General features: G+C 55.2%; 6 protein-coding genes across 6 annotated transcripts; 3 read left to right on the top strand and 3 right to left on the bottom strand.

The window, feature by feature from the left end:
• Window positions 1-522: 522 nt before the first annotated feature.
• Window positions 523-2118, bottom strand: MYCGRDRAFT_88791 (uncharacterized protein; the record flags this gene model as incomplete). The annotated part of the gene is made up of 1 exon (XM_003855888.1): window positions 523-2118. The coding sequence occupies one exon, from the start codon at window positions 2116-2118 to the stop codon at window positions 523-525; it is 1596 nt and encodes a 531-aa protein (XP_003855936.1).
• Window positions 2119-2638: 520 nt separating this feature from the next.
• MYCGRDRAFT_88790 (uncharacterized protein) lies at window positions 2639-5398 on the bottom strand (the record flags this gene model as incomplete). Its single annotated transcript, XM_003855887.1, has 4 exons — window positions 2639-3390; window positions 3881-4658; window positions 4889-4979; window positions 5058-5398. 4 exons carry the CDS (start codon window positions 5396-5398, stop codon window positions 2639-2641), a joined length of 1962 nt encoding a protein of 653 aa, XP_003855935.1.
• A 78-nt stretch (window positions 5399-5476) lies between these two features.
• MYCGRDRAFT_65107 (uncharacterized protein) lies at window positions 5477-7171 on the bottom strand (the record flags this gene model as incomplete). Its single annotated transcript, XM_003855886.1, has 1 exon — window positions 5477-7171. The coding sequence occupies one exon, from the start codon at window positions 7169-7171 to the stop codon at window positions 6326-6328; it is 846 nt and encodes a 281-aa protein (XP_003855934.1).
• Window positions 7172-8147: 976 nt separating this feature from the next.
• On the top strand, window positions 8148-11203 carry CHS3 (chitin synthase, class; the record flags this gene model as incomplete). Its single annotated transcript, XM_003857654.1, has 3 exons — window positions 8148-8387; window positions 8454-10191; window positions 10239-11203. 3 exons carry the CDS (start codon window positions 8340-8342, stop codon window positions 11201-11203), a joined length of 2751 nt encoding a protein of 916 aa, XP_003857702.1.
• Window positions 11204-12086: 883 nt separating this feature from the next.
• MYCGRDRAFT_32207 (uncharacterized protein) lies at window positions 12087-13022 on the top strand (the record flags this gene model as incomplete). Its single annotated transcript, XM_003857655.1, has 1 exon — window positions 12087-13022. One exon carries the CDS (start codon window positions 12087-12089, stop codon window positions 13020-13022), a length of 936 nt encoding a protein of 311 aa, XP_003857703.1.
• Window positions 13023-14745: 1723 nt separating this feature from the next.
• Window positions 14746-16130, top strand: MYCGRDRAFT_33498 (uncharacterized protein; the record flags this gene model as incomplete). Its single annotated transcript, XM_003857656.1, has 4 exons — window positions 14746-14883; window positions 14932-15193; window positions 15286-15431; window positions 15537-16130. The coding sequence occupies 4 exons, from the start codon at window positions 14746-14748 to the stop codon at window positions 16128-16130; spliced, it is 1140 nt and encodes a 379-aa protein (XP_003857704.1).
• Window positions 16131-18921: the final 2791 nt, after the last annotated feature.

The raw sequence follows: 18921 nt of genomic DNA, 5'->3' as shown, positions 1-18921 counted from the left end.
GGTGAGCGATGAGCCGCGCGGGCTTTTCGCGGGACGAGACTCGTCGGGTGGACGATGAAGAGGCAGCGGAAGGAAATATGACACTGACTTGGGAGGAAGAAGACGGATAGGAGGTCTGGAACAGACTTAGGTGCGTTATTGACTCTGGGTGGACCTGAAAGTGGACGGAGATAGGATACTGGCGTTGGCAGACCCAGCATGGCGGACTGCAAGCAATCATTGCTGTCAGAAGGATCGCTCAACGCAGGAACAACACATCCCTCGACTTTGAAAACTTGAAGACCTTGAACCTTGCACTTACAACTTCTGGCACGAAAGCAGGATCAGGTGCTAGGATGCTGTTCCACCTCGCTAGATGTCAATACGGTGGAAGGCTAGCTGCGTACCTCCTCTCGAGGAGATTGCCCAGCGCAGACAGGAAGTTCCACGACTTCTCGACTTTGGAACTTCAAGACTTCTTTAAACCGCGAGAACACACATCATAAAAGGGTATATGCCTACACTACCTGCTCCACTAAAGCATCAGCTCCTCTCCTCCTGCTGCTCTTCCGGCTCTGCTCCTCCACGGCGTGTTCGTCCACTCCGTCGCGGCTCCGTCGCGGGCTCCCCGTCGTCTTTCTTGCTTCTGTTCTTGCGGTCCCTCTTCTTCACGTCAGCGCTCTTGCCAAGGTCGAGGTCGTCGGAGTTCCTTTTCTTGGTTTTCTGGTTCCGCTTTGGTGGATCGAGATCATCATCTGCGATGATCGGCGGCTCTACGAAGGGAGGAGTTTTTCCGATTGAGCGTGTGTTGCGGCTTGGAGATCCTGCTGGAGGCTGAGGGTTAGAGGTGGGTTCGCCTTCTGAGGTGGCTGGTGGTTTCTTCGCGTTGTTCAACTTGAGAGTTCTCGGTTTCTTCTGAGGTGAGGCGGGTTTCTTTGGCGAGGCGGGTTTCTTCGGCGAGGCGGGTTCCTTCGGCGATACAGGCTTCTCGACACGGCCACCGGTAGCTCCGTCTGCCGCCGGTGATGTCCTGGCTCCTGGGCGAGAGGTCCTAGTGCCGCTACCCCTGGTCGCACCTCTGCCACCCCTCAAACCGCCCCTACCTCTAGAAGCCGGTTCTACAGGTCCGAACAACCCAGGCGCGATCCTTTCGTAAGCTATGCGTTCTGCTTCGGCGAATGGTAAGGAGGCGAGCGTATCGGCTGCCTGTTGACCTGCTGGACTCAAGGGCATCCTCGTTAGATCGGCGAGCTCATCTTCTTCGTCGCCTGGCACATCGAATGGGTCGGGGAGATCTGCTTCTTCCGATCCATCTGCAGCTGCAGGCCGGTTCAGACCATAGCCCGCCGCGCCATCAACCTCACCCAGTCCATTCGGTCCTGCCGAGTATCCATTTGGAGCCCGGCCCTTTCCCTTAGGTCTCTTCTTCGGCGCGTCATCTTCCTCGTCGTCGTTGTCGTCACCATCATCTCGCCCGTCAGGTGCCTTCTCGACATCTCGCTGCTTTCCCTTTCCATCCTTGTTTCCCTGCGGCGTATCCGGTTCATCAGGATTGTCCGGACTCCTCGGTCCTCCACCTCCACTTCCGGGCAATACACCCTCCAAGTGGGTGATAGTCTGATTCAGAAATCCGACAGCAGGTCCCAGGACTCTCTCGCCAACTTCGCCTTCTCCAACAGCGTCCAGATCGAGTAGGTTTCTCATGGCCCTCATTTGGAAGAGGATCTGGCGCGAGCGCTGTTCAGCTCCGTAGGGGAGTTCCGATCGCGCAGGGGGCGGAGACTGGATAGGACGTGGTCGGCGAAAATCATCGGGGGGAGCAGACGAAGCACGGTTGGGGTTTGGACCGGAGGTGAGTTTCGTCTTCGCTGTCTTCCGGGGAGGTTCCTCTGCTTCACCTGTGGCTTTGGGACCTCTCTTCCTCTTGCCTGCGGCTGTTGGTGCCTTTGAGGGACCAGCTGTTGCCTTGGTCGCTGTTGCGGTCGATGGTCCAGCTTTCGTTGTCCTGGTTTTGGGTGGAGGCGGCGGGCTGGGCGACAAGCGCTCAGGGGCTTTGGTAACCCTTTTCTCGCGAGTGCTCGCCTGGGTTGTTTCGACGGGTGGTGGATCTCCACCTTTGCCGGATCCTTTGGGGCCCATATTGGATGTTGAGAAGATTCAGTACGCTTGCAAATGCTTCAATCGATCAAAATATGGCTGAACGGCTGAGAATCGACAGAGAAGCTTGGTCGGTACAACGGGAGAAAGGAAGCGAAAGACAAGATGAGACGAACAAGCTTTTCGTCTTCCCTTTTGCAGTTCCAGACGAACAATGAAGGTTTCCTTCGTCGTTGATGCCCCCTTGACTGCTATTGTGGCTGTCAAGACGGTATTGTGGTGGAAAATCGCCGGAAACAGCCGAATTACCGGATTCGGAAGGAGCGACGACTTTCATTGTGTGGCTAGCGTCGATACCGGAGATTCGAGAAGACTTTGTTCTGGACCTTGACGAGAGCACAATGAAGCACAATCGCAATAGTGTTCCCGCTGTGCGACGTACTGGCAATACGACGAAGGCGCGGTACATACATGAATTACGCACAGTTTCCGGTATGCATTCTCAAGCTTCCGCAAGAAAAGAAAGAATCGTACCCAGCACACCCCTACTACATACCGTCTCTTAAATCCTGCCTGACCGCACCCTCAGACTCTGCCTGAGTTGCCTATATACAGCCACAGCGGCCTCCGCCGCATGTCTCAAGTCCTTATCCTGGCGCCTCCCCGCGGACGCGAGCGCGATTTCCTCGGCGAGTTCGACCGCACGGCGATAGAGCTCGGTATTGGTGACTAGTTCATCGTCGTCGTCACCTTCGTCATCGCCGTTGTCGTTGTCGCTGTCCTCGCCGCCGGACTCCATCTCTGCATCCTCGAGATCCTCAAGATCCTCGTCGGCATCCTTGAAGCCGCGCGAATACTCCTCAATGTCCTTCTTCCGAGCCGCGTCGGTACGTCTGACGACGAACTGCGGAGCCGGACCCTCGGACAAGCGCGCCTCGGCGTGAGCAGCCTCCATCATCTCGTCGGCTTCGGCGTCGGTATACTTGAAGTAAGACTCCCAGTCCTCCGCTGGGCCCTTGTAAGCAAGGGGCGCTTGCTCTTCATATCTCGTCCTTTTGCCTCCAGCCGACGCTAGCTTCGTCGCGCTCTTGGACGGCTGAGTTCCTGGTTCCGCTGTGGACTTCTTCCTCTTCGTCACAGCGTCCTTTGCCTTTTGCTCGCTGGCTTTTGCGGCCTCCTTTCTCTTTTTCTCCCTGGCTGCGGAGCTGAGTTTCTTTGTTGCCGTGCTGGCCTTGGGAGATGAGAGTTTCCCCATGATCGCTTTCTTTCTCTCAAGCTCGGGATTTAATCGTTGTATAGTGCGGTGGCAGATGGCTGCAGACTGTGTGTTCGAGTAGAGTAATGCAAACTCATATTCTTCGCTCATTCTAAGAAACCGGATGGGCGATTCCCCATGGCAGAGACAAAGACCAGCCCTCTCAATGTCTGCTTGGAGTTAGCGCTCCGAGTCCGTCTCATCGTGCCCAACAACAAGGACAAAGACCCAAGGTCGGTACCGATGCACACAGCTCGATCCGTCAACGACGAGTCCGTTCGACAAAGCGGATTTTCACTCCCCTCGACCTGGTCCTGTTTTGAATAGCTTTACTAGAAGAGAGCAGCAGGAGACAAGTAGGCAGACACCGCAAAGCGGGCGGCAACAAAGCCAGGCATTCGCTGAAAACTTCGATACCGAGCGACCGCTATCTTCTTTGTCGGAGTTCTGACATCCTGACCGACCTGTGGTATGGCGGCTCTTCGAAAGCCCAGCCTCACTCCCCACCACGTTCCCACCCCTTCCGCTGACTCCGAACAATCAACCTACACGTAACCCCCTGATACTCCGCCGCAAGCCTCAAATCCCCATCTTCGGGCTGACTCGCCTCAAGGTGCGTGATATCCCACATGAGTTGAAGCGCGCGGTCGCGGAGCTCGTTGATCTCCGGCGTTGGACCCAAGTCGACTCGTGAAGCCTGCTGGTGGGCTTCGTCCTCGTCGTCATCGCTGGGCTCGGGCTCGAGTTCACGATTGAAGACTTCTTCATCCGTGTCGGAACAATAGTCCAGATATTGTTCCGCAGGGGCAGCTTCGTCGGCTTCCTTCGCACCGTCATCTCCTGGGGGATCTTGCTCTTCTTCATCGCTGTCGTCTTTATTTGCTATATCGTCGTCCTGTCCCTTAGCCCTCCTTATCGTTCGCCCCGCCGGCACCGAATTCTTGGGTCCCTTCTTTCTCTTCGTCACGGCGGCTTTCAGACTTCGCTCACTCTTCTCCGCCTTCTCCTCTTTTGCTTTCTCCCTCGATGCCGAACGGGGACTTTTCCTCGCCATGAGTTCTCGCGCGATCGGTTCGTATCGTATAATGTAATAGGTGTGCGTAAGATGAGTGATGCATGTTCTCACACATTGCTCTCGCCAGAAGAGAGAAGTAAGCGACTCGACGGGCAGAGACAAAGGACCACACACCCCGTCTGCTTCGAGGTGGCGATTCCGTTCCGGTCGCTTTGTCCTCGAAAAATCGAAAAAGGCGAAGCTGAGATCGGTCAATGAGTACAGCCTGATCCGGCACAGCTTGGAGATCGCAACAAAGACATCCGTTCGGACCTACCGAGTACAGTCAATCACAATCGACGATGCGCCGTCGGCGGAAAGATGGAGAATAGCAGACGGTCCAGACCTCTTCTAGAAGATGCCGAACCATCAAGTCCATACACCACTACCCTCTCCTTTCCCGCTCCTCCCTCTCCCTCTTCTCCCTCTCCCTCCTAACTCCAATCGCCCTCCTCTCCACCGCTCTCTCCTCTCTCTCCCTCTCCTCCCTCTCCCCCCCTCACCCTCTGCTCCCTCTTCCTCCTCTCCCTCTGCACCCTCTCCGCCTCTTCCTGCTCCCTCTCCCGTAATCGTCTGTCCTCCGTCTCCCGCTGACTGCGTTCAATTGTCAGCAACGCGGATCCCACATACTGCCCTGCTCTCCGCAAGTCCGCATCCGTGCGCGGACCTGACGCCACGTGTAGCAGATCGCGGGAGAGGGTGCGTGCCTGCTGGCGGACGGGTTCGGTGAGTTCTGCGTGGTCGTCGGGAACGGGTGGGAGGCGCTGGTCGGGATTGAAGGGTGAGGGGTCGGTGGGTGGGTCTGGAGGATTTGGGTTGTCTTCTTCTTGGTCCTCTTCGATGTCGTGGGGGCATGTAGCTTGCGCGATGGTGTTGGACATGGTAATATCTGCGTCTTCATCTTCAGGGTCGTCGGCCTCATAGTTGAAGGCCCTCAGACCCGGACCCTCGTAAGTAAAACCCGCCTCGTCCTTTCCATCCTCTTCACCCTCATCCTCAACATCCATCCTCATCGTTCCCCCCGGCGGCGCCGACTTCCTCGGGCCCATGGGCCGCTTCACGCCCCTCTCTTCTCGACTCTTCGTCCTTGAGATCTTGCGGTCCTCCAACTTCCGCCTCTTCTTATCATCCTGTTCGTCCTGCTCCCTCTACTCAGACCTCGACCGAGTATTCCCAGCGGCGCCCGTGCTAGGAGCAGACATCGAAGGTCTCGCCATATTTCCTCCGCAAACACAATTCAGAATACTTTAGAGATGGGTCATAATAGCAGTATGAACCAGTACCATGTGCAGCGACGTGTCCGCGGCGTGTGTCAGTCGCCAGCAGGGACAATTGAAACATCATCATGTCCGCTTTGAGTCAAGTTCTTCCGAGTCCGCTTCATTGTTACTCGATCGAGGACGAAGGCGAGCTCAGGTGCCAAAAGTGGACACTCAGACTGCGGATGCCTCTGCTTCGGTCATGAGCGTTCGTTGCTTCGGTTATTGGCCCAAGAGCCTCGGTCATGAGCATTGCTTCCCTCATTAGCAGAGCCAACAAGGTGGTGTTGCGCAGCGTCGACATCGCGGCGAATGGTGTTGCTGTGGTGTCAAGACTGTCCTTGATCCGGTCCGACTCATGTACTTGGGATTTGCCGTGTATTCCGTGGTGAGAGATTCGGCTCAACACCACATAACGGATCATCCATTTCAGTCACTGCCAAACCGTAGATTTTCTTTCACCCGGCGGTGCCAGTTCGTGATCTTGGGGTGGTCCAGCTTTGCGCGTAAGCCTTGCGTGCAAAGCAGCGACAAGCTCGTCGCTGACTGGTAGAACATTCGTCCATGGCTCCTCCGTGATATCACCTGCTGTCCTTGCGCTTGCATTGATGGAGGGAGTGCGGTCGTCTGCGCATAGCGCTCATGACTGCGTTCGAGGAGGAAGTCCAGAGATGGCTCCACTTACTCAGCACCCTCCTCTTCCCACGGCAAAGCTTTAGGAAAGATCTCTCTCCCCGTGCTCCCACCTTTCCACTCCAGCAGCTCCCTCACTTCGTCCGACAACTCATCCATCCATCCATCTTTGACCCTCTCATCGTCCCACCCTCTCTCCCTCCTCTTCCGGCCCAGCACCTCTCCAACACCATACAAATCCTCCTTCCAAGGCGCATAGCCTCTCTCCCTTTCCCCGATCTCCGTCTCCTCTGCTTCTTGTGCAGTGAAAGGTGGATTGATACCCAGCACTCGCAGGCGATGAGCGGGAAATTTGATCGCTGGGCCGTGGAGATGTAGGAACCGGGGAGTTTTGAAAGCGTGGGTGATCACCGTTACGTGCGCAGGGTATGCGTGTGTCAGGTGATGAAAGAGAAGAATAGAGAAGAGGAGATTTTGGTACGAATCCGTCGCCGAGTTCTCAGAGGCGTAGGTGAGGTTTTCCTGAGATGAAGCAGGGAGAGTGGAGATGTGCATTTGAAGTAGTCTTGCGTGTGACTGAGCTTCGGTCAATTCATCAGGGTTAGATGGTTCGGTGGGCGTGGTCTGCCCACCGGAGAAGATGAGCAGGGAGGACGGCGTTGAAGCAGCGAGAGAGGCGGCGGAGTGGATATGAGATAGGAATGTATGGTGCTCGCCGGGTTTGTGAGTTGTAGGATTGGAGCGCTGGAAGGATTGAAGAGACCAGTTCTGTTCATCGAGGGACGCGGAGGAGGGAGTTGTGGCACCAATGTAGGTCGCGTGGCCGCATACTAGGATGAGATGGGTGAAGGTGGGAGAGGCGGAGGAGGGGAGCGGGATCGTGAGTTCCGTCATGGTCGGTGTGGTGTTGCTGGTGCTGGTGGTTGACTGGCTGGAGAGGTTATGGCGGGATTGAGGGTAGTCCAATTTCCAGCTATGAGATTGACGTTGGTTGACGAGACCTGATGCAGGTGAGGTGTCAAGATGCTGCTTGTAGGGACCACGCTATCCACACGTGGAGGGACATGAGATGTTACACGGTCGGTTGCGTTCAGCATGCCTTGGTTCGTACAGTGCAAGATCACTTCAATTCTCGTCTCGTGCGTTGTCGATCAGCCTGAGGCCACCATGAGGCGGTTGAGTTGAGATGCACTCCCGCCGACACGAGGCAAATTAGAGAGGATCCCTGTTGCCACTCGACACTTGCTCCCTTTGATTGTCGGCGTTCCCGATGCGACGTCTCGAAGTGTTCGGAGGTTTGGTTTGGGCGTATGAAGGAAGTCTCTTGGGTGGCAGTGCGAAGTGGAGAGCCCCAGCTAAATTTAGAGCAGGGATTGCTTTAGCACATGCGACACGACAGCTCGACACGCGGAAACTGTCTGTGGGATTTTTAAGGTCTTGGAATTCTTGTGGAGGAGGAATGTGACCCGCTCTGGAGGGCGGCATAGTTACCACAAGGCTGTGTTTTTGCCGTGCATGTTCCAGGGGAGATCAGCAGAAGAGTCTTCTCATGTACAGTAGTATAGCAGTATTTCACGACGAGGATTCAGCCTCGGGAGTAGTTCATCCTTCTCCTATTCCTCCACTCTGATCTCTTTCCAACTCTGGCGTTTCAGTTTGTCCAGGCGGGTGTCGATCTTGAAACAGTCCTTTTGGACCCACGTCATTCGCTGGCCACGAAACACCAGCACAGCTTCAACGCACGAGAAAGCCGAGAGACGCCAGCAGCTCCACTCTGCTGTGCATCAGTGCATCTAAACGACTGGACACCCTTTGTCCAGAACCTTTTTCTCCCACATCTTCTCCTTTGTTCCACCATCCTTCACCACGCCTTCTCTCTCCTCCTAACCCTCCTCATTCATCGACGCATTCATCCATCCCAGATTCCTCATTGTCGCAGAGCCGTTGGATCGTCACGCCTATTCTCCCTAACAACCAGAATTCCTGTGCCGTACCGCTACACCGCCTGAGCTCATTTTGACCGCCATCACATCTCTTCTTTCCCTCTCTCACACACACCGTCATGGCTTACCAGGGAGCTGGAGGCTACGATGGTCACCTTCCACCGAACGTGAGTCCGCCAACAAACACTCACCATCAACCACCACAAGATCTCAGCCTGATCCATCCTTCACAGCAACAATCTTTCCACAATTCTCCTCTTCACGACAGCAGACACGACAGCGACGACGAGGTCGAGCGTTCCCTCTTGCACAACAATCCGACCGGTCCTTTCCAAGGTCCCTTTGACGAACCCCACAGCCGTTCTGGCACTCCCGGCGGTCACGATCCTCATGGATACTCGCTAGAAGAGACGTACGCGGGCCATCCTCCCGCAGGAGCGCCTCCATACAATGGGTATGAGGAGTACGGCGGCCACCATCTCGACGATCCAGGTTATGGCCACCCAGAAATGGGAATGCCAGAAAGCCCGTACGATCGAAGCGACACCGGCAGTACAGAAGCATGGCGTCAACGACAACAGCCAGGAGGTGGAGCAGCCGCACCAGGTGGTTTGAAGAGAAATGCAACACGTAAGGTCAAGCTTGTGCAGGGTGCTGTTTTAAGCGCAGACTACCCTGTCCCTTCGGCGATTCAAAATGCCGTGCAGGCCAAATACCGCAACGACTTGGAGAGCGGCAGCGAGGAGTTCACACATCTGAGATACACCGCTGCCACTTGCGATCCCAATGACTTCACCCTCAAAAATGGATACAATCTTCGTCCTGCCATGTATAACAGACATACCGAGCTGTTGATCGCTGTGACATACTACAACGAGGACAAGACGCTGACATCACGCACACTCCACGGTGTCATGCAAAACATCCGCGATATCGTCAACATCAAAAAGTCGGAATTCTGGAACAAAGGTGGCCCAGCATGGCAGAAGATTGTGGTCTGCTTGGTTTTCGACGGTATCGACCCCTGCGACAAGGGTACGCTCGATGTGCTAGCCACGATTGGTATCTACCAGGATGGTATCATGAAGAGGGACATTGACGGAAAGGAGACGGTCGCCCACATTTTCGAATACACCACACAGCTTTCGGTCACTTCCAACCAGCAGCTCATTCGTCCGCTCGATGATGGTCCCTCCACTCTGCCACCCGTGCAGATGATGTTCTGTCTGAAGCAAAAGAACAGCAAGAAGATCAATTCTCACAGATGGCTCTTCACTGCTTTTGGACGCATTCTCAACCCGGAAGTGTGCATTCTACTCGATGCTGGTACGAAACCCGGCCACAAAGCTCTTCTCGCTCTGTGGGAGGCCTTCTACAATGACAAGGATTTGGGTGGTGCCTGTGGTGAGATTCACGCTCTGCTGGGTAAAGGCTGGAAGAATCTCCTCAACCCACTGGTCGCCATTCAGAACTTCGAGTACAAAATCTCCAACATTTTGGACAAGCCGCTCGAATCTTCATTTGGATACGTCTCCGTCTTACCTGGTGCTTTCTCCGCCTACCGCTTCCGCGCCATCATGGGACGTCCTCTCGAGCAGTATTTCCACGGTGATCACACTCTTTCGAAACAACTCGGACCCAAGGGTATCGAGGGCATGAACATTTTCAAGAAGAACATGTTTTTGGCAGAAGATCGTATTCTCTGTTTCGAGTTGGTCGCCAAGGCTGGCAGCAAGTGGCATCTCACCTACGTCAAAGCCTCCAAGGGTGAGACGGATGTGCCTGAAGGTGCTGCCGAATTCATCGGTCAGCGTCGACGTTGGTTGAACGGATCCTTCGCCGCCACTCTCTATTCTCTGATGCATTTCGGCCGCATGTACCGCTCTGGACACAACATCATCCGCATGTTCTTCTTCCATATTCAGCTGATCTACAACTTGGCGACGGTCATCATGGCTTGGTTCTCATTGGGTGAGTCGAGTTGATATCTCATCATGGCCTTCACTAACCTCTGCTAGCATCCTACTACCTCACAACAACAGTCATCATCGACCTCGTGGGTAGCCCCGGCTCAAGCAACGACCAACATGCCTTTCCCTTTGGCAACACCGTCACTCCCTATGTCAACACGGTCGTAAAATACATCTACCTCGCCTTCCTCCTCCTCCAATTCATCCTCGCTCTCGGTAACCGACCCAAGGGATCTCGCTGGACCTATATCATCTCCTTTGCCGTCTACGCCATCATCCAACTCTACATCATCGTCGACTCCTTCTACCTCGTCGTCCGTGCTTTCACCGGCGGGCCAGGATTTGACACCGATGGCACCGCGGTCGACTTCATCAAATCCTTCTTCGGTTCCACAGGACCAGGTATCATCATCATCGCTCTCGCCGCCACTTTCGGTCTTTACTTCATCGCCTCCTTCCTGTACCTCGACCCTTGGCACATGTTCACCTCTTTCGGGCAGTACCTTCTCATGATGACCTCGTACATCAACATCCTCATGGTCTACGCCTTTTCCAACTGGCACGACGTCTCCTGGGGCACCAAGGGATCCGACAAATCCGACGCTCTGCCATCCGCCACCACCCAGAAAGCTGCCGACGGGAAAGGGGCCGTGATCGAAGAAGTGGATCTCCCACAGGCCGACATCGACTCGCAATTCGAACAGACCGTCAAGCGCGCGCTGACACCTTACGACGCTCCGAAGGAAGACACGAAGAAAAGCTTGGAAGACTCGTATAAATCTTTCCGTACGAGATTGGTCACATTCTGGATCTTCTCCAATGCTTTGCTGGCGGTGGCAATTACGAGTGATAGCTTCGATAAGTTTGGATTCACCACTGGAGCGAGTAGCAGGACGTCGAACTTCTTCCGCGCGTTGCTGTGGGCTACTGCGGCGCTGAGTTTCGTGAGGTTCCTTGGGTGCGTGTGGTTCTTGTTCAAGAGTGGATTGCTGGGATGCTGTAATAAGAGGTAGAGGAGTGAAGACGACAGTGGGAAGACGACAGTGGAAAGACGACAGTGGTAGGGAGAGAAAGGAAGTGGTCTCAGCACGGATAAAACAAAATCAGCATGGCACAGCGCGACACAATCGGGTCCGTTCTTGCCGGACAGAATGCAGTGGCTCGATACAGTTGGCATGGGAAATCTTACAGGATTGGAGTTGCTCCGGGAGGTGTTTCATTTTTGGGCGAGTCTACAGCATGTGCTCTATCAACGAAACAAGTAGCTTTTAATGACACCATATCACGATTGTTCCTTCTTACAGCAGCATCGCACGATGAATTGTAGTATTGGTCGTCGTGTCCTGGATTTGAGTGTCTGCTATATATCTGCTCGTGTTGATGTCGCCTTCTGTCACATGCCAGTCACATTGTCCTCGCCCGGACTTGGCTCCGCTCGCGAGCTCTTTCTGACGTCGCTGAGCTTGCTTCAGACCAAAAACTTCGACAGAATACCAACACCCACCTCAGCATTGATCCTGCCGCCGCACGCCACGACCACGATCCTCTTTATATGCGACAGAGACGACGTGTTGTACCTGACGAAGGACCGAGTCTGACTTTCAGAGCATTGAAGAGCTTCTACTCAAAGCCTTAGCAAACGGCACACCCGCCATTGAGCGCTCGGACAGCTTGTCGCGCACCTCGTCCGAACATACGGCTCCTCATCTCGCCCTCGACATCGCGAACGAACGATCAACTCTATCCAGCTACCTCACGTCTCATCATACCCGCGCCAAAATGGCCATCACAATCCTCGCACCCACACCCTACGCCCCACCACCCACCCACTCCCACCAGACCTCCAACCTCGACACCTACGCCTCCTCCAATGCCTCCGATGACGACGACGACGAAATGGACATCGACTCCGGCGCCCCACCCACAATAAAACCCTCCTCCACAACCCTCCTCACCCCCGGCCAACCCATCACCTCCGACCCCCAATACATGCGCGGCCACGGCACCTACCTCCCCCCTCTCTCCCAACAAACCATAACCTCCACCCTCGCCGGCACCCTCCTCAAAACCAACAAACTGCTCTCCATCCTCCCCCTTCGCGCACGGTATACCCCCGAAATCGGCGACCTGGTCATCGGAAGAATCTATGAAGTGCAGAGCAGGAGGTGGAAAGTGGACATCAACGCCCCACTGCTGGCGAATTTATTGCTGTCCAGTATTAATTTACCTGGAGGTGCACTGAGGAGACGGACGAGCGTGGATGAATTGAATGTGAGGAGTTTTTTTCAAGAGGGGGAGTTGCTGGTTGCGGAGGTGCAGAGTTTGTTTGGAGATGGGAGTGCGTCGTTACATACGCGGAGTTTGAAGTATGGGAAGTTGCGGAATGGGAATTTCGTGAGTGTGAGCGGAATGGGCGGTACAGGCGTGGTACGCAGCAAACGGCAGATCTTCAGCATCCAGACCGCGCGAGGCGGGGAGGTGGGCGTCATCCTCGGCGTGAATGGCTTCGTGTGGGTGTACTCCGACGCTTCCTCGGATGCACAGAAGGAGGAAGCAGTCGGTGTGAATCGACTGGAAGAAGTGGCGAGTTTGAGTATGTACTCGAGTCAAAACGGGGTGATTGGACCGGAGACGAGGAAGGCGATCGCGGTGGTGGTGGGGGTTGTTAAGGCCTTGGTGGAGGCGAGGGTTAGGGTGGAGGAGGAGAGTGTTAGGAGGGGGTATGAGGTTGTTTTGGAGGTGGAGGAGGAGACGGGGGAGGAGGTTGTGCGGGTGGATGGGGAGTTGGGGAGGGTGGTGGGGGAGAGGGTTGCGGGGGGGATGGCGAGGTAAAGGGAGGAGATGTTGAAGAGCGAGCTGGAGCGTTGTATGACGGCGACATGTGGGTGATAGTTCGAGAGAATGCGGAGTTCGCTGAACAGCGGCCGGCACAGGACGCAGAAAACGTCTCCAGCGCGAGCGGACTTCACGCCACGATGCTGCTGTTCTTCCAGCTCCTACACGCTTTACGTTGTACACCAATGAAAAGCACAGCAGCCTATGGGGCCGAAGAAATGGGATGGATTGAGCGGCTGGCACAGGACGTCGAGAAAGTCTTCAATGCGAACGACCTCCACGCCACGATTCCGCTCTTCTTCGCAGGCTCTTCCACGCCCTTCAGTGCAGAGCAAAGCAGCCAAGCCTATACTACGAGTCTGCACAATCGACTGCCGATGGCACCATTCCCATGCCATTCTTGCCAACAAATTCCGGAACACCTCTGCTGATTCGATCTGAGAGGAGATCGTGTGAGAGCTTGCATCAGTCGAGCGTCTTCGCAGCCTACTACGGGACCTTCAACTGACTCTACGCATCTACAGGCGGCTTTGTCGCTAGCTGACGTTGCTCGTTCGTCTGCAATCGGCTGTGGTGGGAGAATCTACATTGACTGGGAATGTGCGTTCACATCGTTGCCACGTGCCTGGCTTTTATCATGCTAGCTCCTCGCGGCATGTCGCGCCGTGCAGAAGGTTTTTTCGAGTCAGGGACGATCTCCTTGATTCTCGGAATACTGAAACACCCGGTGGGATTTTTCCAACCCGCAGCTTTATTACGACTCGCCAACACACCGACCTCGACGTTGAGCTCTTGTATACACGTGGGCTCCATGAGGTGATCAAGACCTCCGAACGACGATGGCTGCAGAACAGACAAGAACACGCTCTCATCCTCTAACTGGACTTTACGAGCTCCGACGTCGATGCGACTCTCACAGTGTGCCGAATAATGTCATCGTTGGAAATGTATGTCGTGGTTGTGATGAAGATCCCGCACGGCAGCGTGGACCTGCAGTAGCGTTGGCGATACGGCGGGTCGATGATTCGGATGCACTTGGGGTCGGCCACTTTGATATAAGTCTACGTGAGTGCCCATCCAGCTCGACGTCGAGCTTTTCCTCGACGAGCGAGCTGTTTTCGCTGTTTATTCTTTATTTCTTTCTCTTTTTCTCTTCTCAAAATGAAGTCCAGTCTTGGAGACCGCGGCAACGAAAAGCCGCTGTTCTGGAATTTGGCCTATGGCTCTGCGATTTTGTTTTCAATTGCGTTGGTTTATTCATTGCTGTACTTCCTCTTCACGATCTCCTCGTCTTTCCTGTGGTCTTGCTGATGGGTGCTGTAGACCTCACACTTTGCTCGCGTCCGAATTCATCCCGACAAGCTCTCTCGACACGCCTACCCAAATACCATCGACCGAGACGACCAACCCGATACCATCGAATACCCCACTCTGCGACGTCTGGTCCAACTACGACCCAACATGGCGGCGCCAAATCCCTCTCGCCCTCCCAGCCAACGACTCCGCCCTGCCTCCCACGCGACTCGGCGATCCCGAAGTCATGAACCGCGATGCAGCTCACGGCTGCGTTCCAGCCGCCGAACGCCTCGGTCCCTTTGGCCATGCCGTCGGAAGGTCCGACTTCCGCGATCGGCCGTGGAGTACGCTGCGGTGGGGCGAGTTGCAGAGTAAATGTGCCTATGAACAGCAGGTTGAAGGGAAGGGCAAGCCGTATCGACCTATGAAGTCGAGGCTGCAGCGGTTTCACGGCGGCGTGGATGAGAATTTGAAGAATGCGTGGTTGGATGGGAAGGTCACGGGACGGACGGCGGTGGTATTGAGGACTTGGAATCAGTTTGAGTATACGGGGAATCAGAAGGTGCGGCTTTGAGGAATCCGAGCGGTGGGCGCTGCTGACGAGTGATAGGCGTGGCTAAGGACACTCGCGACTGAGCTGGCGTTGGATACTGGAGGGAAATATCAGCTCTTCTTGCTGGTAGACGTCAAAGATGGAGAACTTGATCTCAACGACGATAAGACGCACGCGGAGGTATTGGAGAAGTCCGTCCCGGAGGAGTTCCGAGATATGACGCTCCTTTGGAATGAGAAGATGGTGAAGGAGTGGTTTCCGAAAGTCGACCAGCATCGCGCTATGCATCAGATGTATCAGGCGTTGCAGATCTTCAGCTGTACGCACCCTTCATCGCAGCATGCACAAACTTGTGCTTTTGCGCGAAGTCAATACCTCGATTGAAGCATGCTGACTTCGTCCCATCTCCAGACACATTCCCCGAGTTCGACCACATCTGGCAATTCGAAATGGACGCCCGTCTCACAGGCAACGCAGCCCGCACCCTCGACGACGTAACCACCTGGTCCACTTCCCAACCGCGAAAAAACCTCTGGGAGCGCAACGCCCGCTTCTACGTGCCCGGCTTGTGGTCCGACTACTCCGCCTTCTCTCGCGCGCTCGACGCCGAACTCGCCAACCACACCGACTCAACGACTTGGGGACCTCCACCCACCGCGCAGAATTACATCACCCTCGGCGGCCCTCCTCCGCCATCACGATCCAATACAACCTGGGGCATAGGCGAAGCCCCGGACCTCATCACGTTCTCACCCATGATCGACCCCATCGGCTCCGACTGGGCGTACGAGGAAGGTGGCGTACACGGCTTTGATCCTCCCGCGTCCCTACCGCGACGCATGGCAATCGTCTCCATGACCCGCACATCACGGCGTCTCCTCCGCCTCATATCTCTCGAACAGCGAGAAACAGGAAACTGGCTCGTAAGCGAGAGCACACCCGAGACGTTCACATTCCTCCACGGTTTGAAGGGTGTGTACGCACCTCACGTTGTGTCTTTCTCCTTCGATGACGGAAAGGGGAAGGGACTGGAAACAGAGGAGATGGAGGAGATGGTGCACAAGGGACCTTGGTGGAGTCGGGCTGGGGGTAGTAGGACGGGGTTTTTGTGGACTCATGGAGGGTTGCCGGAGGAGAGGTGGAAGGGTGCGAGTTATTTTTTCTGGGAGGGGACGGCGGGGAATGTGTGGAAGGGGTATGTGGGAGGGGAGTGTGGGGAGGCGATGTTGTTGCATCCTGTTAAGGGGGATGATTGAAGGGGAACGAATTCGTCATCAGCAGCGTCCAAAGTTGCGGGTCCGTGACCCATACCCCTTGCCAATTCCAGTCCGTACTATGTTCTTCGCTGGTAATTGATGGAACGTGAGCGATGCTCAGGTCATTCACTTCGGATTTCTTTCCGGAATGGGCCGAACTGCTTCTCGCTCCGTTCCGTCCCGCTCCTCCGGCTGCCACGTCACTTGCAAGGGCAAGCTACAACCCTTGTCTGTTTCCCACCGCTGAGATCCATCACTGTTGTTGCTATTGAACACAAACCCACGATCAGCGGCTTCGCTGTCACGTTCATGCATCCACGATCGACTCCTTTTAGACGATCCCAAACACACATGCTCGCCAAGTCCTCACAGTGGGCACAAGGCATGCACAAGCAACGCACGCAACCCATGTCGGACGAATCTCGAAGCCCACGACAGCGAACAAGATGCAAGCCTGCCCAATGGCCGCGGCTGAAAGATCACACACGATCGCCATTCCTGTCTTACCTCCGTCTCTGCACAGAATGCATCCGATGCTTCCACGCATCCGCCTAAGACGGCCCGACCAGCACACTCTAATAAGCAAGGCCAGCACAGTGCTATTTACCTTACCTAGCCTCCTGTCGCTGTACCAATCGCTCCGTGAGCTCAGCCACCATCATACAGCCCGGCTTTAAATTCACGGCGATTGACCCACCCACGTGGATCCAGTCATTCTGACTTTGTTAAATCACGTCGTACATCCTGGTCTTGTCCTCAGTATCACAAGTCCGTGAGTGGCGGTCCGCCCGTTCCCCGAGCTCGGCGACAGCATCTTTTCATGAACATAGATGCAGTGTCGAACCATCAGCGCGCCCTGCTATTCAAGAAAGTCGTCGGCATCCTGGTTCAACCACCGCGATATGCGTTGTCGGTCCACTGCTCGCTCCAATCAAGGCTTGAGACGCCCAAACGCACCTACGCGAGCTTAAAGTCCACGATACCGGCACTTCCTCTGTTTTACCCTCTATGGTTCGGCTTCCTGTCAAACTAGTTCATGTCTCTCGCCAAGGTTCGGAACCCCCACGTCGGACTATGCCAGCGCAACAATCAAAGCAACCACGTATGAATTTAGCTCTGCAGGCTCTGGATGGTTCGGCGTTGACTTCCTATCGAGCAGTGTCGCTTCTCCACTGATATGTGTTGTCTTTGGAAGAAGTTTGACCAGCGTCAACACCATCGAGATATTTTGATTTTCATCACTTCCTCTCAGGTGGACTTTTCAAACTCACCACGAATCTTGAGACATATGGTCACAAACTCAGCCGTCAACAGCAACGGACACGACCAGCAACATGTCTCAATGGGGTCCGATCAAGCAGAGGAGATATGGCGTTCCAGAAGTTAGTACCGCCAACTGGCAGCCCGAAGTTCGAGTCGCTGCTTGGCGAGACCCACGACAAAGTGTTCATCCAGCTCGAGGAGGACCTTCATCGACGGCGACTGCGATGGTATCGGCGGATGCCGCGGGGAGGCCGTTCATACCTTACAGGGTAAGAGTTCGGCCAATACCTATTCTGCCGGAGAAGGAAGACACGGATGAGGAGAGCGAGGCTCCCGATAAGAGTGATGAGCCCGCGGAGAGTGAAGCGGGTAAAGATGGCGATGAGGGAGAGGGAGAGGCAAAAGGTGAGCGTTTTGTGTCATGACGATGTCGATTGCTGTACTGATGGGTTCGAGAATCTACTGAAGCGCCGGAAGCCGAATCTGCACCGGCAGAAGAGAAGGCTGTTGAAGAACCCGCCGTTGAAGCTGCGGGATCAGATCCCGTTGCCGGCGCCAAGGTGGAAGCGGTACAAGATGCAGCACCACCAGAAGCTACCAAAGAAGCACCTGAAGCAACGGGTGAAGTTGAGCCATCAGCACCACCAATTAAAGAAGTACCACCGGGCGAACAGCCAGCTGCCGATGAAGCTGGACCGAAGGACGCCGTGGACGAAGTCGTTGAAGATGTGGTTTCTCCCGCGGATCCACCGCACGCCGAAGACGAAGCGCCGCCTGACACAGAAGCGTCAAGCGAGGCCAACGAGCCAGCAGCAGCTACCGAATCGGACCCGATACCGGCACCTGAAGCAGAGCAGTCAGCAGAGCCTGAACAGCCTGAAGTACCACAAGCAGTCATCGAGGAACCCGCTTCACCGCCAGACGACGCGCCACAGCCTGAAAACGTTCCACCTCCTGCACCTGACCCACCAAGGACGCCAGAACCGCCCGAAGGTGACGGCGAAGATGCTGAGTCAATCGAGAAGAAGGTACAATTCGCACCTGGCACTCCTGACGGCAAGACTACCCAACGGAAGAAGAAGACTGGCAAGACATCGTCAAAGAAGGACAAGAAGAGGAAGTCATCTTCCACGTCAGCGAATATGAAAGAGGCTGCTCGATATCCGACGGAGAGCCCTGATGATATCGTCGCGATTGAGGAAGGCGGGAAAGCTGATGGTGCTGGTCCTGAGCCTGAGATTGCGCAGGTCGACGACGCTGCTCCACCTGAGGCAGAAGCTGAGCCCGCTAAGGAGTTGGACCGTGTCGAAGATTCAGCGCCTGCAGACCCCGTGGAGGTAGTCGATGAGCCGGCGCCAATTCCAGAACCACCGGTAGTCGAGGAGACCAGCAAGGCAAAGAAGAGCAAAGGCAAGAAGGACAAGAAGAAAAAGTCGTCCTCTTCTTCAAAGTCCAAGCCGGAGCCGTTTGATGACTTTGCCATTCCACCTCCTCCTGCCGGGCTGGGCATCGAAGGCCTCACTGTGGA

This window comes from Zymoseptoria tritici, chromosome 1, assembly GCF_000219625.1.
Source record: "Zymoseptoria tritici IPO323 chromosome 1, whole genome shotgun sequence".
Taxonomy (NCBI): Eukaryota; Fungi; Ascomycota; class Dothideomycetes; order Mycosphaerellales; family Mycosphaerellaceae; genus Zymoseptoria; species Zymoseptoria tritici.
This window is presented reverse-complemented; position numbering and strand designations above follow the sequence as displayed.